Below are 19,511 nucleotides of genomic sequence, written 5' to 3'. Positions count from 1 at the left end.
GTCCGGACTTCAACTCCCAGAATTCCCCAGCCAGCATTCGCTGGCTGGGGAATTCTGGGACTTGAAGTCCAGACGTCTTCAAGTTGCCAAGGTTGAGAAACACTGGGTTAGATCTTACAACAATTACATTTTATATCCATTACGTAGGTATGTGTAGTCAGCCAGATTACCTGTCCATTGGTCCTTTCTTTTATATAATTACTAACCATGCAAATACATATCCGATTCCTACCTATCACACCATCTTAATACCATATTTTCCAATTCATAACTTATCCGTGTTTTTCTGTCCCAGCCTTTTCCGCTCGTGTCTAACCATCGGTACCATTTGTCCCAGATTTCGTGATATTCCGTCTCACCCTCATCTTTGAGCTCTAGAGTCAGCCTGTCCATTTCTGCGCCTGTCGGTATCTTATTTATTATTTCTTGTTCCAAGGGAGTCTCTTTATTTTTCCATTTTTGTGCAAGAAGCAATCTTGCCAAGGTTAAAATATGCAGCATTAAATATAGTCCACCTTCGCCATGTTTTTCTTTTGCGATCCATAATTCTGGCCTCAACTCCATCCTTTGATTTAGCATCTCGTAGTTTAGTTTATTAGTTTTGTATGCCGCCCACTCCCGAAGGACTCCGGGCGGCTTACAATAAAAAAGGGAAGGGGGATAAATAAGACAATACAAAATTTAAAATACAACAACATTCACAATTAAAGTGGGGCTGGATACTTCAACAGCCCCAGGCCTGCCGGAACAGCCAGGACTTATTAGCTTTACGGAAGGCCAGGAGGGTAGTAAGGGTCCGGATCTCCACGGGGAGGTCGTTCCAGAGGGCCGGAGCTGCAACAGAGAAGGCTCTCTCCCCCGGGGGATCGCCAGCCCGCATTGGCTGGCAAATGGAATCCGGAGAAGGCCTAGTCTGTGCGATCGAATCGGTCTTTGGGATCTCTTCCAAATACTTTCTTATTTGGTGCCAAAAAGCCCTCACTTTCGTGCACTCCCACCACATATGGTAGAAGGTCCCTAGTGCAGCATTACATTTCCAACATCGTGGCGATAAGTTTTTGTTATTTTTAGCTACTCTTGTGGATGGGATGTGCCACTTATAGAATATCTTGTATAATCTTGTATATCTTGTTCTTTATACGAGGTGGCCAAAGTTAACTTTCTGTTTCTTTCCCATAAGTCTTGCCAATTGTCCAAATCTATGCTGTAACCAAAGTTCCGACTCCATGCTAACATGGTTTCCTTTACCTGCTCTTCCGCCCAAATAACCGCTTCCTTGTCTTCTCCTTGGCAGGGTGAAGACTCAGAGATGAAGACCATCTACGAAACAGTGCAAAAACCCTTGCCCATCAAATACTCTGGCATGTCAGCCTTTGTTTAACACACACACCTTCTGCAAAGCTAGCAAGAGATGCCCTCCCCCAGAGCTGGCGGAGGGCCTAGGCCCCGTCTTCCAAAGAGAGCCTGCAGAGGGCTCCATGCACGAGAGACAGAAGCGGAGAAGACGTCAGGGGTCATTCCAGGACCATCGCTGGCTTTCACTCCTGGACTTGCACTGGACCAGCAGCTCGTCCTTCTGACTTAGAGAGTCGGATGGGACAACTCGCCCCCGGCCGACTAGCTGCAGGACAATTCAACAAATACAAAGTTAATTCGGCCTCCTCCGAATTCCATCCGCCGGCCAGTGTCGACTGGCGGCTACCCGGAGGAGAGCCTTCTCTGTGGCTGCTCCGACCCTTTGGAACGAACTCCCCATGGAGATTCGTACCCTCACCACCCTCCAGGCCTTCCGCATAGCCCTTAAAACCTGGCTGTTCCGACAGGCCTGGGGCTAAAGATTCGCTGCCCCTATTTCGAATGGTATGACTGTTGTGCTTTTAATTATGTATTGTTTTGTGTTGTTACTAAACTGTCTGTATCCCCCCTTCCCTTTTTGAGCTGTGAGCCGCCCTGAGTCCCCTTAGGGAAAAGGGCGGCATACAAATGAAATAAAACTCAAACTCAACTCAAACTCAAATTAATTTTGACTGAAGCATGGCCAATAATAATAAAATAGTTCAGGGATCAGCAATCTGTGGCTCTGGAGCTGCATGTGGTTCTTTCATCCCTCTGCTGTGGCTCCCTTCTGCCGGTCAGCTCCACAACCAATAGGGCTTTCGAATAGGACAGGTAGAGGACGCCGCGCTAGGAGAAGAATCTATGGTGGGAGAGAAGTGGACTTCCAGTCAGCAGAGGAATAAGGACACCATGCTAGGAGGAGACTCTACAGCAAGGGTCAGCAATCTGTGGCTCTGGAGCCGCATGTGGCTCTTTCATCCCTCTGCTGTGGCTCCCTTCTGCCGGTCAGCTCCACAACCGATAGGGCTTTCGAATAGGACAGGTAGAGGATGCCGCGCTAGGAGAAGAATCTATGGTGGGAGAACCAGACTTCCGGTCAGCTCCAGAATTGAATGGGGGGCTTCCGATTAGGACCTTTGTGGCTCTTTAAGTGTTTACATTTGCTGACCCCTGAAATAGTCGATCCAGAAAAAGGGGGTCATTAAATGACAAAGAAGAAGAGCCAATCCAGAAAAACAAGAGTGACGAGAATTTCTTGGTCCCCAATAATAAAAGTAACTGAGTGAAACAATTAATACAGCGTTGACTTTTCCCACAGTGACTTGGTGGTGGTGAGTTGTCCTAGACCCCCTCGAGGGGAAGCGAGGAGCGAAGGAACAATTTATTTCTTCTTTGTTCCATAATTCCAAATGATGCCCAAATGGAACCGTATCCATTCCACTCTGAAGCCCTTTGAAGTTTACACTATTGTTTCACCACCATGAAAAAGAAAAGGCATTAAGGGGGGGAATCTGTGTACAGATAGTCCTCGACTTATGACCAGCCTTTAGGCTAGGTTACTCTGGGTTATGAACGCGTGGTTATCCTAATTATAAAGTGGTGCCTACTGACAATCAGTTATAGGAGCTGGCTGGAGAATTCTGGGAGTTGAAGTCCACAAGTCTTAAAAGTTGCCAAGTTTGAGAACCACTGACTTAATGGCCACCATGAAAAAGGAAAGCTCACAAGAGCAGGTCACTCTCGTGGGTGGGCTATTTGACAATTGTCCCAAATTACAACTACGATGGGCAGGCTCCATTGTAAGTCGTAAGTCGAGTCGTAAGTGTATAATTCTGTGAAATAATGTATAGCTTTATAGGAGGGCAGCTTTTCTTGGTAGATATTTTGTGTAAAAAAGTGCTTTTTTAAAAGTTAAATGGGCACCCCAATATTTATGGTATGAAACCGGTAGTAACTTGGCAACTTGGGTTGTTGGAACCGGCGTGGACCCAGGGCTGTCACGCCTCCCAAACCGGTTCTCCTCCGGTGCTGCCATCTTGATTTTCAGTTCTGCGCACGCGGAGAACAATTTTCACTGCATAAATGTATTTCCCCCCCCTTTATAATGTTTTGCACATGCGCAGACCTTTTAAGTTGCAAATGCGCACACGCACGGAGCTTTTTTGTGTGCGCCGAACCAGCAGTAGTGCCGCCAGTAACCCACCCCTGAACAGAGTTTAGTTTAATGTTTAATGACATTTTTATGCCGCCCACTCCCATTGGGACTCTGAGCGATAGCTTCAAGATCACAAGAAGCGTTAGTATCATTTCATACCACACTGGGCAGATCCTATGTGGGATATAGGTCTGTGGTTGCAATGAAACATCAAAAGGCTGAATGCTGGGACTTTTCTAGGTATGAATGCTAGGAATTCACATTAACAAAATAAAAAGGGTTTTTTTGCAGGAAAAGGAGTCTGTTTTGTGATTTTATTAAGCTTAGGTCAGGACGGCCCCTGGTATAGGATCTCCTGTTTGAGCAGGGGTTGGGCTAGAAGACCTCCAAGGTCCCTTCCAGCCCTAGGCTTCTACGGTATGTGCACAGCTGCGGAAGAAAATCAAGTGGCAAAATTCTGAGAAACAGGAAAATAGGAGTGAGCAATATTGAGAAACGTTGATGGAAGAGGCCACCCGTCCTCCTGTCCTCCGTCATGCTTAAGGGAGGAGAACGAAGGAAAAATTGCCATGTTCGATCTTTGGGTTCATCCAGTGTAGTCCACCCAAAAAAATCCATTTTAAACGTTCATAAACACCTGGAGAACCTCCAACGTTTCTGAAGAAATCGAAGTTCTTTGGGGACTTCTACTCACAGTCATTCCTCTGGGACCATAATGGCAAACCTATAGCACATAGGTGCTCCATTCCCAAACTTCCGGCTGGGCCGCTGGGCCCTTTTCACCCTCCCCAGGCTTCAGGAAAGCCCCTGGTGCCTGTGGACGGTGAAAACTCCCCCCTGCGTGTGCAGGTGGATGGGGCGCATGCCACTTTGGGTTTGGGAGCGCGCGCACAATTTGGGCCGGCCTTTAGAAAAAAGGTTAGCCATCACTGCTCTGGGACAGGGTGTGTCAACTTTAGGAACTTTAAGAGATATAGACTTCCAACTCCCAGGAAATTGGGAGGGTGGCTGTGGGATGGGGCCTGGGGTCAGGATTGTGGTGGGATTGAGGAGAAGGGTTGGGGTTAGGGTTAAGCATGCTGGCTGGGGAATTCTGGGAGTTGAAGGCCACCCGTTTTAAATTTAAAATTTAAAAAGAGCCGAGGTGGTGCAGTGGTTAGGGTGCAGCACTGCAGGCCACTTCAGCTGACTGTTATCTGCAGTTCGGCGGTTCAAATCTCACCGGCTCAGGGTTGACTCAGCCTTCCATCCTTCCGAGGTGGGTGAAATGAGGACCCAGACTGTGGGGGCAAGTTGCTGACTCTGTAAACCGCTTAGAGAGGGCTGAAAGCCCTATGAAGCGGTATATAAGTCTAACTGCTATTGCTATTGCTATAATTTGTAAATCTTGAAAAAAAAAACCTTTGCAGAAAGTTATCCCCCACCCCTCCTGGAAGAATGAAATATTTTAGGAAACATTAAAAAGGCAGAATATTATATTTCCCCTAAAAGAGAAATAGAAATCTTAAGGGAGACGGAAACTCAGAGCTTCAGTTCCCTGCCCCCAGCAGATATTTGGTGCCCGTTGAGAAGGACTGGGCCAGCCTATCTGCAGAACAAAAGATATCCAGCTCCAGGGTGATGGGATGAAGACAAGACCCCCTCCAGGACATCATAGGATTCTCTAGCCGCAGGGCTCACAAAACCACCTGGGGACATCATTGCATCACCCAGCAAGTTCAACCAAACGTATCTCAGATGACAACTCCTAGCAGGGGACTCTGATTACAGCCAATAGAATGCATTTATTGCACAGGAACAGGAAGTTCAAGGGCCGAAGAGACAATATAAATAACCCTCACTTTCCATTCCATGTGGTCAGCTGCCCAGGGCCTCAAACCATGTGCTTGGAACTGAACCAGATAGATATTTCTTCCTACACCTTGTTCCAAAAACTGACCCTGAGCTGCAAGGAGTCCATTTTGGCTGTCGAAATCTGCAGTTTGAAGCCTTTGGGGGGGCAGGTGGGGAGCGACAAACTTTAACAAGTGGGTCAGCAGCTCTTCTTATCTAGCTGCCTCCATCCAAAGGCGGAGCCACCTGCCCATCTGCAGAGTTTACCCTTCCTCTGTTTTTGCACCTGTGTTCACTTTCCTCTTTCTTCTTCCTCCTTCCCTTGAGGGAGCAGGGGGGGAGGGGGGGGGAGAGGAGGTCTTTGGAGCTCCACATTCTTCTCCACAAAGCAAACTGCTAGCAGGGGAGGGATTGCCACCATCTCTTTCTTCCAAAGCTTAGAACAGTGTTTCTCAACCTTGTCAACTTGAAGATGTCTGGACTTCAACTCCCAGAATTCCCCAGCCAGCGAATGCTGGCTGGGGAATTCTGGGAGTTGAAGTCCAGACATCTTCAAGTTGACAAGGTTGAGAAACACTGGCTTAGAACACGAGAAGGTTTTAGAACAGGGATCTCCAACCTTGGCCACTTTACGACTTGTGGACTTCAACTCCCAGAATGCAACTTCGACTCAGCGCGGCTGACCGAGGAACTCTGGGAGTTGAAGTCCAAAGTCATAAAGGTTGGAGACCCCTGGTTTAGAACAGTGGTTCCCAAACTTGGCAACTTTAAGACTTGTGGACTTCAACTCCCAGAATTCTCCAGCCAGTCCACAAGTCTTAAAGTTGCCAAGTTTGGGAACCACTGGTTTAGAAGATGGGGAGGACCTAAGTGGCCTCCTTGGAAAGGTGGCCAGTTGGGTGGAGTGAGGAGGCCCTCAGGACAGCTGGAAGAGGACTTCAGCAACGGAAGTTCAGCCTGGATGCAGCCGGGTGCCTGAGCCAACAGGGAAGTGCAGGAAGAGACATGCCCTCTACAACTTCGCCTTAATCACCTTGGGATTTCTTCAGATCTTCTTCACTTCCTCCTGCGAAGAGGAAGCGGAGCCAGCCTGAAAGAGGAACTCTCTCGGTTCCTTCTGTCCCACCCGAGTCAAGGAAAACCCAGAGAGAACCATGTGGCCACTTTGGATCGCGGCCCTCTTCCATCTTGCAGGTAAGTTCTCGAGTCTCAAAAGATTTCTGGGTGGAGAGGAGCCCCGTTTCTGCTTCCTAAACTATGGAAGGAACGGGAGAAAGACGTTGGGCGAGGCTGGCAGGAGGAGGGCTTGTGACTCCTCTCAGTTTCCCTCCCTTTGTCCAAGAGGAACTTCACGAGAGGAAGGGGCCTGGGGAAGGGGACAGCAGCAGAAGCAAAACCAAAAGGAAAAACCCCAAAACAGCACAGATTGTGTCAGTACAAGGACTCATCTCCAAAAACTGAGGTTAACGCTTCACAGGGTGTCTGAGACACTTCTCAGAAGCCCTGCGAAAAAGACACCATTAAAAACTGTACTAACCACTTCCCTCCAAATCTCCCCGTTTGAATCAGCTTGAAAGAAAACCGGTGAAAGCACCAGGTGAAAAGGAATGCGGGAGTTGAATTCACGAGGCAGGCGTCCCTTGTGCGAAAGGAGCAGCAGCTGCGTTTCCATTCCATGTCAAGTGTGGCTAGAATGAAGGTCGTTTCTGACCTTCTTTTTGGGGGGAGGGAAGGGAGCAGCTAAGCCAGGTGTGCAAATCCAGCTTGTTTGGTTGGTTTAAGGCAGTGGTTCCCAAACTTGGCAACTTTTAAGACTTGTGGACTTCAACTCCCAGAAGAGCTGGCTGGAGAATTCTGGGAGTTGAAGTCCACAAGTCTTAAAGTTGCCAAGTTTGGGAACCACTGGTTTAAGGTTCAAAGGATGGAATGGTCAGAAAATGGGTCAGTTGAATAACTGAGATTGGCGATTTATCTAGAAAGGGCCACGCGTGGCTACCTGTCCTTTCTAGAGATTCTGCAAAATTCTCCTTTCGGGCACTTTGGAGAGATGAAGGAATTGGAGAGGTCGAAAGAGCATGAAAAATCTCCTGCTTCGGTTCTTTGCAATGTGTGAGAAAGCTTATTTAGGGGTAGTCCTCGGCTTACGGCCACAATGGAGCCACTTATGCCCTGTTTTGAATTTATGTTGGACACATATACCCCCCATGGCCATAGGATCACATTTTGGGGTCTTTGGCAACTGGCCTGTATTTATGGCCATTTCTGGCAGAATCCTGCAATAACAAAACTGTAATTTATGATGTTTTTTTTTTATGGCAACTGGTATTTAGAGAAAAACCCTCATTGGCTACAATGATCCAGTTAGTGACTGCAGTATCTTCTTAACGGCCACCGCAAAGAAAAGGTTATCAAATTTGGTGCAATGAACAACTGCCATGATTTACGACTATAATTCCAGGCTCAATTGCAGTTGTAAATCGAGGACTATCTGCGATCTGCTATAAGAATCGGAGGTCCTCTTTGCAACTGAGTTCCAAGCAACTTGGAGCAGGGGATTAACGCTGGGCATTCAAGCTACACAGGCACTGCCATCTTCAGAATGGTAGGGTGGCATTTCTTTCACAACCCTGGAGTGGGCCTGCTTGTGTGTCACACTCCCTCTGGGTGTGGGAATTGCACCATCAGTCCGGAGGCCTCCATCCCCGGGCCCCAGCCAGCTCTGGTTGCAGAAAAGGAGTCAAACTTGGGGATAAACACGACTGGGGGCATCGGTATTTCTGTGGTTATTTTGCCTGGCACCTGAAGGGTCCTCTCCCTGATCTTAATAATTCAATTGTTTTATTTATTTGTTTTGGTTAATCCAGTATTCTATTTTATTTATTATCAATTGTGGTGCTTGGGAGGAAAAATACCCTACCTTGAGGTGGAGAGCATCTGGGGGAGATGGAGCAACGTTTGTTAAAATTATACAACATTTAGGGCACGTGGCAAATCGTGGTTCGGAACAGATGACGTGGTTTATCAGCCAGGACAATCATTCCAGGCTGATTCGTGAAATGTTGGCTAAATAGCAGAATGCTTTGTTCGTCTGAATGTGTGAGATTCCAGCAGGATTGCATTGACAACGTTGGAACCACAATCCAGACCTCTGAAAAACAATGGAAAATAACATATTATTAAAAATTAGAGGGGAGATATTCTCTTTCTTGAAGATCTTGAGGTATTTATTTTATTTTATTTTTCCAGCCTTCCAAGGGTTGGAACATGATTCCAGGGAGGTCTCCCAAGGGATTCTGCAGGGGCTTCAGGACAGGATGGAAAATGAGACAAGCACCCATGGGAGATCAACGTGGCTGGTCAGCACAACTGCCCCCCTCCTCACCGTGCAAAGCAGCACCGACTACAAAGCCAGTAAGCCTCAAAAGGAGGGGAGGGAGAGAAGACAAGCCCCAGACCCCTGTGAGCTTCTCAGGAGAACCAACATTAGCTATCATGGGGTTTCTCTGAAGTTGCACAGCTATAACCAAATAAAAGAATGACCGAATGCAGAATAACAGAGGTCTTTCTTTCCTGCGATTAAAATTGTACTAGTTCATTGGAATATAAAATACAAAGGAAGTGAAAATAATTGGAATCTAGGGGAGGAAAAAGGGGAAGAGGAGAAAGTGTGGGATAGAAGGGGAAAAAGGAGGAAGAAAGGCATTGATTTCCGACTCTTTCCCTTTAGAAAGTAATAACATTGCAGCCTCAAAGGTGCTATTTTTACACCATACTGTAGTCCTCAGCTTAACAACCACAACGGAAACAGCGGTGGGTTTCACATTCCGTCACCACTGGTTCGCCCTGGGCCCACCCACTCGCTTCACACCCAGCCTCAAAAGGGCACCTGGCCCCCAAAAGGGGGCTGAATAGGATAGCCTAGAGCAGTGTTTCTCAACCTTGGCAACTTGAAGATGTCTGGACTTCAACTCCCAGAATTCCCCAGCCAGCATTTGCTGGCTGGGGAATTCTGGAAGTTGAAGTCCAGACATCTTCAAGTTGCTAAGGTTGAGAAACACTGGATTAGACAGACAGACAGGTAGATAGATTAGATGATAGATAAGAGATTAGATAGACAGACAGACAAGGATGGATAGACAGACAAGTTAGGAATTAACAATGGATTATGTCAGTGTTTCTCAACCTTGGCAACTTGAAGATGTCCAGACTTCAACTCCCAGAATTCCCCAGCCAGCGAATGCTGGCTGGGGAATTCTGGGAGTTAAAGTCCGGACATCTTCAAGTTGCCAAGGTTGAGAAACACTGGCCTAGAGCTCATCCAGGATTCCTACCTACTCATTCAGGTGAATTGGCCTCAGCTGGCTGAATTCCACCTCTGAACTGAATTCAAAATTTATGTTGTGGAGAGACAGTTGTTAAGCAAATGTTGCCTCGTTTTCTGGCTCGTCTTACCACAGTTGTTAAGCGAATCCCTGCGGTTGTTGTTAGTAACATGGTTGCCGTGTGATTCTGAATTTCCCATGGATTTTGCCTGTCAGAAGGTCGCAAAATGGGACCAGGCAACCTGCAGCTGTCATAAATATGGGTCAGTTGCCAAATGGTGCTGGAATTGTGATCCCTTGACCCTGGGGGTATCTGCAACGGTGGTGAGGGTGAGCGAGAGTCCTACGTCATTCTTTCCAGTGCCGTTGTAACTTCGAGTGGTCACTGAAGGAACTATTGCAAGTTGAGGACTATATAGACTTAGCCATTTCTATGAGCAGCAAAACCAGAATCGACATTCCATTTCCCCCCCCATCACAAGCAAAATAAAATAAAATAAAATCCAACCGCTGAATGTTAAAAGGAAGTGGCTTTTTTTTTAAAACAAAAAAATGTATTAGAATCGATGGATTTTGGAAACATTTTCAAAGAAACGTTTAGAGATTTAAAATGGAAGCCACCCTGCCAGCCAAAACTGGGCATGGGGGGGGGGCACATACAGGCCATCCCCACAGCCCATTTTGCCCTGCAGCACTCGGTTCCACCACAAAACCGCGTTCGACTAAAGCGCGCTCGACGAAACCGCGTACCTGACGTCATCACAGCGCGACGAAAAAAGCACGCTGTGAGCGGTAAAGCTAAAATTAATGCGTAAACCTAAACCTAACCCCCCGAAACCTAACCCTAAACCTAACCCTTAACCTAACCCTAAACCTAACGCTAAACCTAACCCTAAACCTAACGCTAAACCTAACGCTAACCCTTAACCTAACCCTAAACCTAACCCTAACCCTAACGCTTAACCTAACCCTAAACCTAACCCTAAACCTAACCCTTACCTTAACGTGAATCGGCTTGCTTTAAAAGCGCTTTTTAAAGCACCCTTTTTTCTCCGCGGTCGTATTTGTCGCGCTGCTGATGACGTCAGGTACGCGCTTTAATCAGGCGCGCTTTAGTGGACCGTGGTTTTATCGTGCCACGGCAGCACTCTGCTGGCCAAAAGGGAGTCCAAGGGGGCTGTTTTAGCATGGGGGGGCATCCAGGCTGAAAATGGGGCACGGGAGGAGGCCAAGTGTGGCCCCTGCACACCCCGTTTTGGCCAACAGAAGCACCAAGGGCCAGTCCATTGCTAGTTCCAAGACGGCCACATTTAAGCATTCCGCGGGCTGCCTCCATGTTTGACACCCCTGTACTAACTGTCCCCTCTCCTGGGCTCCTCCAGGGCGGCTGAAGGCCCCAACCATCACCGTCCGTGCCGAGAACGGGACCTGCCAGGCCCTCCTACGCTGTGCCGTGCCCGGAGAGGAAGCCGGCAACCTGAATTTCACCTGGTCCCAGGTCAACGGCAGCGTGGTTCTCTCCCGGGCACAAACGCTGAACATCACACAGAAGCCTCAGCGAGGCACCATGGATTATGTCTGCACCGTAGGCAGCCAGGCGGGTGAACGCTCCAGCATGGTTTCATTGGAGAAGCATTGCCAGAGCGCAGATTCTGGCACGAAAACAGGTGATGTTAAGGCACCCGAGGGCTTCACCTAGGGCAGTGTTTCTCAACCTTGGCCAACTTGAAGTCCACAGGACTTCAAGTTGGCCAAGGTTGAGAAACACTGACCTAGTGGGACAGCAATGTTTGGGGATGCCCAAGGGGCACATTTGAAATTGGGAGGGCAAAGGCTGGGCAGACTCACATCATGGCTGTGCTGTAGCTGTGCCAGTCAAAAACATCCATTTAGAAGAAGATGGAGATTTATTATATCACTATTTACAATAATGATGTTTATAAATATTTATTCATTGTATATGTATTCATCGCTCATCTCACTATCCAAAGCGAGGCTAAATGCTAAATGATCTTAGATGCTCCTTGTTCGCCCTCAAAGAATTCTGCAGAGGTAGCTGATGGCAATATTTTTATCTGCCATCAGAAACCAACAAAAGCCCCCCAAAGCATCTTAAGTACCATATTTTTCGGACTATAAGAGGCACTGGAGTATAAGACGCACCATAATTTTGAAGAGGTAAATTTTTTAAAAAAAGTTTTTGCACTCTGCAGGCCTCCCAAACCCTCTGCAGGCCTCACTTTTTTGCAAAAAAAAAAGTGGGGGCATGCAGAGCTTTGGAAAGCTTGTAGAGTGCTCCTGGAGGCTTGGGGGGCAAAAATGAGCAAAAACGGCCTGTTTTCTGCTCATTTTTGCCCTCCCCAGCCCCCCGGGAGCACTCTGAAAGCCTCCTAAAGGTTATGCACATCCATTTTTGCAAAGGGGGCAGGGTTTCGAGAGGCCAAAAATGCTGTTTTCAGTGTATAAGACACACCCAGATATTCACTCTCTTTTTGGGGGGAAAAGGTGCGTTTTATACTCCGAAAAATATGGTAAATCAAAAGATCCCGTATCCCAAGAAATAAAAATCACCCATGACCAAGGGTGGGTTTCTGCTGGTTCTAACCTCTTCGGTAGAAGATGTTCCAGAAATCTACCAAACCGGTTAGAAGAGGTTTGTCACGGAGCATCTGCCCCGTCCCCTCGCTCACTTCCCCCATCTGTTCTGTCACTGCTCACGGGCAGTAGCTTGTGTGGTGCAGCCGGCCTCCTAAGACCTCCCCGAACTTCCCTAGGAGGTGTGGCCACCAGAAAAGCATGGGGGTGTTCCAGGGTGTCCCCCCCCCCACTGGTTCCCCACCTCCCTTCCCAGCGAGGTTTACCAAGGTGTGGTTTTCCTCCCATCTCTTGTGCCTAGCTCCCGCTGAGCTCCGGTAAGGAGGAGAAGAGCCTTTGGGGAGTGAAGAGGAAGAGGAGGGAAGAGGAGGAAACGCACACAGGGCCATGCCAGCTGGGCAACCGGCAACCGGCAACCGGCGGAGGCATGAAGGTTCTTGGGAGCACCGAGAACCTTCCTGCCTCCGCTGGACTTCGTGCTCTTCCCCGTGCGCTCCTCGTGACTCCAATACATGTCTAGAAGCGGCTTTTGGGGCTAATGGGCTTGGGTTTCCAGCCTGACAGTCCCCGCCGCTTCTGGATGTCTATTGCAGTTGTGAGAAGCCGAGGATAGAGCGGAGTAGAGCGCGAAAATTCTTGGCACTCCAGGAAGCCACAAAAGCAGCTGGGAGAGGCGCACACCTTGGTTTAGCTTCCCTGGACGTCACAGCAGCAGCCCCAAGTGTGCCGACCTTGGCGTTTTTTGCATTGGGGCATGCTGCAAGAGAGAGGGAGTTAAGACCTTTTCCGGATTGCTGGTGGTGGAGGAATGGGCCCATGCTCAGCAAAGCAAGTCTGGGGAAGTCATTTGCGCCAGCCGGAAAAGGTCTTCACTCCCTCCCTCTTGTAGCACACCCCAATGCGAAAAATGCCAAGATCGGCGCACTTGGGGCTGCTGCTGTGCTGTCCAGAGAGACTAAACCAAGCCACGTGCCTCTCCCAGCCGCTTTCGCAGTTTCCCAGAGCGCCGAGAACCTTCGCGCTCTCCTCGGCTCCTCGCGACTGCAATAGACGTCCAGAAGCTGTCGGACTGGAAACCCAAGCCCCGTTAGCCCCAAAAGCCAGGGTTTTGCAGATGGTCACCAAAGATGAACCTCAAGATCAGCCTTGCCTACTGTAGGAGCGACTCTCTATTCTAGGCAGGCATCTGTGTTAGACTAGATGATCTCCAAAGACCGTCCAACCTATTATTCTATGATGAGATGCACCACGATACCAGAGTTACATATCTGGGAGTGGCAACTCCTCCCATTGGGTGCACTGATTGAGGATGATGAGAGTTAAATCCTTACTCTGGGTTACCCCAACCTGGTGCCCACCATTTGAGTTGGAGTTGTTAGCCTGGTGGGTCATTTTTCAGTGGGGGGGGGGCAGCTGTCACAAATCATACTTGATAAAAATGCTTAAGCAATTTTGGTAGAAAAAAAATAGGGTTTGGGGAAGGATCTAATTGATTTTCCTTTGATTTTGTGTTCCTACAGACCCTCCAGTCACCAGCAAATATCACTCGGCATCTTTTTATGCTAAATATATCGCCCCACTTTTGATCGTCCTTGTGGTCTTGCTGGTCCTCTTCTTAATGTACAGACGAAAAAGAGGAAGAGGTGAGACATCATCGCTGTCCTCTTTTTTTTTTTTAGCAGGAATGCTGATTTGCAAAAGGGTTGATTGAAACACTTGAAGAGAGGCTTCAGGGATTGGGTGTGTCTAGCCAGTGTTTCCCAACCTTGGCAATCTGAAGATGTCTGGACTTCAACTCCCAGAATTCCCCAGCCAGCGAATGCTGGCTGGGGAATTCTGGAAGTTGTAGTCCGGACATCTTCAAGTTGCCAAGGTTGAGAAACACTGGCTCTAGCCTAATGAAAAAAAGGACTAGGGGTGCCATGATAGCAGCCTTCCAGTACTTGAGGGGCTGCCGCAAAGAAGAGGGGGGGGTCAACCTATTCTCCAAAGCACCTCAAGGCAGGACAAGAAGGATGGAAACTAATCAAGGAGTGAAGCAACCTTAGAACTAAGGAGAAATTTCCTGAGAAATGAAAAGTGAAGGCAGTGGGACAACTTGCCTCCAGAAGTTATGGGCACCTCATCACTGGAGGCCTTTAAGAAAAGACTGGACAGCCATTTGTCTGAGATTGGCATAGGGTGTCGTGCTCGAGCAGAGGGTTGGACTAGAAGACCCCCAAAGTCCCTTCCAACTCTGTTATTCTGTAAGGGTCTCCTGCTTGAGCAAAGGGGCTGGACTAGAAGACCTCCAAAGTCCCTTCCAACTCTGTCATTCTAGAAGGGTCTCCTGCTTGAGCAAGGGGGGTGGACTAGAAGACCTCCAAGGTCCCTTCCAACTCTGTTATTCTGTAAGGGTCTCCTGCTTGAGCAAAGGGGCTGGACTAGAAGACCTCCAAAGTCCCTTCCAACTCTGTTATTCTGCAAGGGTCTCCTGCTTGAGCAAAGGGGCTGGACTAGAAGACCTCCAAGGTCCCTTCCAACTCTGTTATTCTGTAAGGGTCTCCTGCTTGAGCAAGGGGGCTGGACTAGAAGACCTCCAAAGTCCCTTCCAACTCTGTTATTCTGTAAGGGTCTCCTGCTTGAGCAAAGGGGCTGGACTAGAAGACCTCCAAAGTCCCTTCCAACTCTGTTATTCTGTAAGGGTCTCCTGCTTGAGCAAGGGGGCTGGACTAGAAGACCTCCAAAGTCCCTTCTGGGTTCTGTAAGGCTAAGAAGGGTAAATTTCACCATCAGACTATGGATGAATTCAGCAAGCAGATTGTGTGAATGCAACCTCTCCAGTGTTGCCATCCTAAACAAGTTCTGGAGATTTTACAGAACCGATTAAATGCCCGAAAACGGGACACTTCCAAGGCAGGTGGCCAACAGGTTATGTCTCAGTCCCTTTTATGAGCTACTTGGGGCCAGATTACTACAGATAGTCCTAGTTTAGTGACTGCCCTGTTCAATGACCATCAGAGTTATAACAGCGACGGAAAAATACTTTTGCCACCAGTTGTCGCACGGATGACACTTTTGCAGGCTGTGAAGCAAAGGAAAGCTGAAGTCAGGTTGCAAGGGCAATTGTGGTTTCACTTTTCAACCGTTTCACTTAATGACGAAGTGGCTAGTCTCAGAGACAGTGGATTGAAGAGACGGTGGATCGGTCAAAGTTTTCTTGCGGGCAGATCAATCCTCCATGACTTCAGGTCTCCAGGCAGGACATTGGTTGAAGTTTCACAGCCTGATATCCCAACCCACGGTGGCAGGACGAGGCAACGAATTAACCACCAGTCCTGGCCGTGGGCAAGATGAGGGACAGGGGGGTGGGGTGCCCCGAATAGTGCCCACAGCAGCCCAGCAGAGCCTCCAAAGAATTCATCTCTCTTTTCTTTCCCGCCCCAACAGAAATCCACAGCAGCATGGAGTCCATCAACGAATCTTCAGGTAGGTCACCTTCATCGCCACGGCCCTCAACAAGAGCCACGGCTGGGCCACGTTTGCATTTCTTGGGTGCCTAGGTGGGAAACTGCTCTGGGGGGGCTGCAAATCAGGAGTTTGTTTGTACTTTCATGTAGCAGCAAAGAGGGTGCCATAAATCAGGAAGTCCAGGAAGTTCAAATGAATATATAGGTTTATTGCAAGGTCAAACTCTCCCGATAAGAATCCGTCCAACTAACAGTCAAAGCAAATTGGCGGCAGATAAGTCAGAGGTACTCAAGGTGGGTTGGGCTTAGATCTCTTGTGAGCACGAAGGGACTTGAGATTGATGACTTGCTTGACCCCCTCTCCCCTCCCTGGTCACCTCCTATATCAGGATTGTAAATCATTTCATTTCATTCATTTATTTCATTTATTATATTTATATGCCACCCTTTTCCCCCGAAGGGGACTCAGGGCGGCTAACAAATCAAATCAGGGAAGGGGGGTGTACAGACAAAAAATAAAAAATAAACGATACATAACAATACATAATTTAAAACACACAAGAGTCATACCATTCGAGGAGGGGGGCAAAAGCTCTTTAGCCCCAGTCCTGTCAGAACAGCCAGGTTTTAAGGGCTTTGCGGAAGGCCTGGAGGGTGGTGAGGGTTCGAATCCCCACGGGGAGCTCGTTCCAGAGGGTCGGAGCAGCCACAGAGAAGGCTCTCCTCCGGGTAGTCGCCAGTCGACACTGGCCGGCGGATGGAATTCAGAGGAGGCCTAATCTGTGGGATCTAATCGGTCTAGTGGAGGTGATTGGCAGCAGGCGGTCTCTCAAGTACCCAAATCAGAGCAGGGGAGGCTTTCAACTCCCAGCAGTCTGCTAGCACATGCAATGGGAGGGGACGCTGGGTGTTGTAGTTATAATAGGTCTCTTTAGATCAGTGTTTCTCAACCTTGGCAACTTGAAGATTCGCTGGCTGGGGAATTCTGGGAGTTGAAGTCCAGACATCTTCAAGTTGCCAAGGTTGAGAAACACTGCTTTTAGATGGAGCACCCATTCTCCATCCTGAACATGAACATGGCTCAATTCTCATTTCAGACTCCGACGAGGAGGTGGGTCCTTCAGTGGATCAGACGGCAGAGGTCAGCTTCCTTCCCGAGGTAATCCAGTTATGCAATATGGGGGGGGGATGGGAGCCCTGCTTCATTTTCCACCTTTGCCTGCATTGACCAAGAAATAGAGTTACTTACAACATGTTGCTCAACTTACAACATGTTGCTTAACAAGCATTCTGTCAGAGTTTTTGGCAGTGTGACTATTATTATGAGATAAACCCAGGAGCGAAACACAGCACACAGAGCCTTCAGACAATTAATAGTGGTTTATACACAAATATATACAGACCAGTGATGGGATACTAACCAGTTTACTGCCGGTTTGCTTGTGTTTGCGCTCGTGTGCAACGCTTTGCGCATGCACAGAACTGTCTCCCATCACCGCCACTACTGGTTCGGCCAAATCAGGAGCAATCCACCTCTGATACAGACATATACATTGGTAGAAAAATCCCTTACCATTCAGCTACGAACACAAGGAGAGAAATAAGCTACATGACGAGAGAGAGAGAGAGAGAGAGAGAGAGAGAGAGAGACGCCCTCTAATGGCCACCTATATATAAACACCTCTTAAAAGAGTAAATGGCTTGTGTGGACCCCACCAGAGTCTTAAAGAGGTGATACCTAGAGCCGAGGTGACGCAGTGGTTAGAGTGCAGTACTGCAGGCTAGTTTAGCTGACTGCTAGTTCAGCAGTTCGGCGGTTCAAATCTCACCGGGTCAGGGTTGACTCAGCCTTCCATCCTTCCGAGGTGGGTAAAATGAGGACCCAGATTGTTGGGGGCAATATGCTGACTCTGTAAACCGCTTAGAGAGGGCTGAAAGCCCTATGAAGCGGTATATAAGTCTAACTGCTATTGCTAAACCTGTTTTGCTGAATCATCCTCATTGCATCAGCTTACAGTTTACAGCTTACAACCTTACATCAGCTGGCAGCTATTAAATCCTCATTACCTGACACATCCAAAGTTGCAACAGACCTACCTTGGGGCTACTTACAACCCAGTTCCAGTGCGTCTCTACAATCACGTGACCAAAGGCCCCATTTATGGCTGGCTGCACCATCCCACAATCACGTTTTATGATGGCTTTGCCAAAAAAACAGGACTTCTGGTTCTTGGCCTGTAGCCAATCATTGGTTTTGTAAACGAGCACTGTGTTTGTTTAGCAATAGCAATAACAATAGCAATTGGACATATATACCGCTTCATAGGGCTTTCAGCCCTCTCTAAGCGGTTTACAGAGTCAGCATATCGCCCCCAACAACAATCTGGGTCCTCATTTTACCCACCTCAGAAGGATGGAAGGCTGAGTCAACCCTGAGCCGGTGAGATTTGAACCGCCGAACTGCAGAACTAGCAGTCAGCTGAAGTAGCCTGCAGTGCTGCATTTAACCACTGCGCCACCTCGGCTCTTTAACGACCACTGCAAAAGTTGTGAAACCAGATTGGCCCCATGAGCAACCCATTTGGGGGCAGCCTCCATTATGGTCGTATGTTGAGGACTACCTGTAAGGGTGGCTCATCTTCAGAGCAGAAACGGCGAGTTGCAGGAGGGAAGGGCAATTCCCCCCCCCCCCCTTGGCTGGATGGCTGCTGCCCCCGGGAGCCATAAGCTGCAGGAATAATTAGCGGCAGCAAATTCTGTCTTCCTCTTGCCATTTTGGCAGCCTTTGGAGATGAGAGTGGATAAAATGCAGACATTTGGGCTTTTGACTTCAAAGTTGCGCTACTATCGTTCAACTCTTTTGCTCCAAAAGGCCAACAGCTGTTTGGAGTTTTAGACCAGGGCTCTCCCAAAATGGCCACTTTAAAACTTGTGGACTTCAATTCCCAGAATTCCCCAGCCGGCCGGCTGGGGAATTCTGGGAATTGAAGTCCACAAGTTTTAAAGTGGGCCACGGTTGAGAAATCCCTGCGTTAGAGCTGCAGATGTGAACGCGGACAGATAAAAAGGATTTTGCTGTTCCTTGCAGGGTGTTAAACCTCTCCCTCAGGACAACACGTCCATCGCAGAAGCCGCCGTCAGCAACCGGGAAAAGGCCTCCGATACACCGAAGCAACTTCCAACTCAAGCGTGATTTTGGCTTCAGAATCTGGGTCTCTGCCTTCTCCCCTGTGTTATAGAACATTAAGGGTGGTGGGGTGGGGAAGGAGGGCTGACCACCCCAGGTAAGAAGCCCTGGACTGCCGACACACACAGGAGAAGGCCGCCCCCGTGTCAGGGTATTGAGAGTTCATGTAGAGACATGGCAACTGCGTCAGCCAATGAGGGCTGTTTGGAAACTGAAACCATATTTGCTGTGTGAGCAAGGAGCCTGGGCGGGGCTTAGCTCAACTGTTCTAAAGCTCTGAGTCTGTATTTACTGTCACGTTGGAAAACCTGCTTTTGGTCTTGTATATTTACTTCATGTGTTATATTATATATAAAGAGAAGATGATGAAGAGTAAGGTTCTACATTTAGGCAAGAAAAACCGAATGCACAGGTACAGCATAGGTGGTACCTTCCTCAATAGTAGTAACTATGAGAGGGATCTTGGAGTCCTAGTGGACAACCATTTAAATAGGAGCCAGCCATGTGCAGCAGCTGCCAAAAAAGCCAACACAGTTCTAGGCTACATCAACAGAGGGAGAGAATCAAGATCACGTGAAGGGTTAATGCCACTTTATAAGGCCTTGGTAAAACCACACTTGGAATACGGCATT

The 19,511-nt window shown here is 48.3% G+C and overlaps 2 protein-coding genes across 2 annotated transcripts in view; both read left to right on the top strand.

Moving 5' to 3' along the window:
- Window positions 1-1,478, top strand: part of LOC116520087 (SLAM family member 5-like) — a 51,680-nt gene extending 50,202 nt beyond the window's left edge. The window contains exon 10 of the mRNA XM_032234239.1: window positions 1,295-1,478. Within this exon, the coding sequence (XP_032090130.1) occupies window positions 1,295-1,381 (87 nt within the window). The 3' untranslated portion in view covers window positions 1,382-1,478. The remainder of the gene's footprint in view (window positions 1-1,294) is intronic.
- Window positions 1,479-6,434: 4,956 nt separating this feature from the next.
- Window positions 6,435-19,211, top strand: LOC116520091. Its single transcript, XM_032234245.1, has 7 exons — window positions 6,435-6,520; window positions 8,573-8,737; window positions 11,031-11,315; window positions 13,764-13,886; window positions 15,673-15,711; window positions 16,790-16,851; window positions 18,781-19,211. The coding sequence occupies exons 1-7, from the start codon at window positions 6,481-6,483 to the stop codon at window positions 18,883-18,885; spliced, it is 819 nt and encodes a 272-aa protein (XP_032090136.1). The 5' UTR covers window positions 6,435-6,480; the 3' UTR covers window positions 18,886-19,211.
- The last annotated feature ends 300 nt before the right edge of the window (window positions 19,212-19,511 follow it).

Source organism: Thamnophis elegans, chromosome 17 (genome assembly GCF_009769535.1).
Source record: "Thamnophis elegans isolate rThaEle1 chromosome 17, rThaEle1.pri, whole genome shotgun sequence".
Lineage (NCBI taxonomy): Eukaryota > Metazoa > Chordata > Lepidosauria > Squamata > Colubridae > Thamnophis > Thamnophis elegans.
This window is presented reverse-complemented; position numbering and strand designations above follow the sequence as displayed.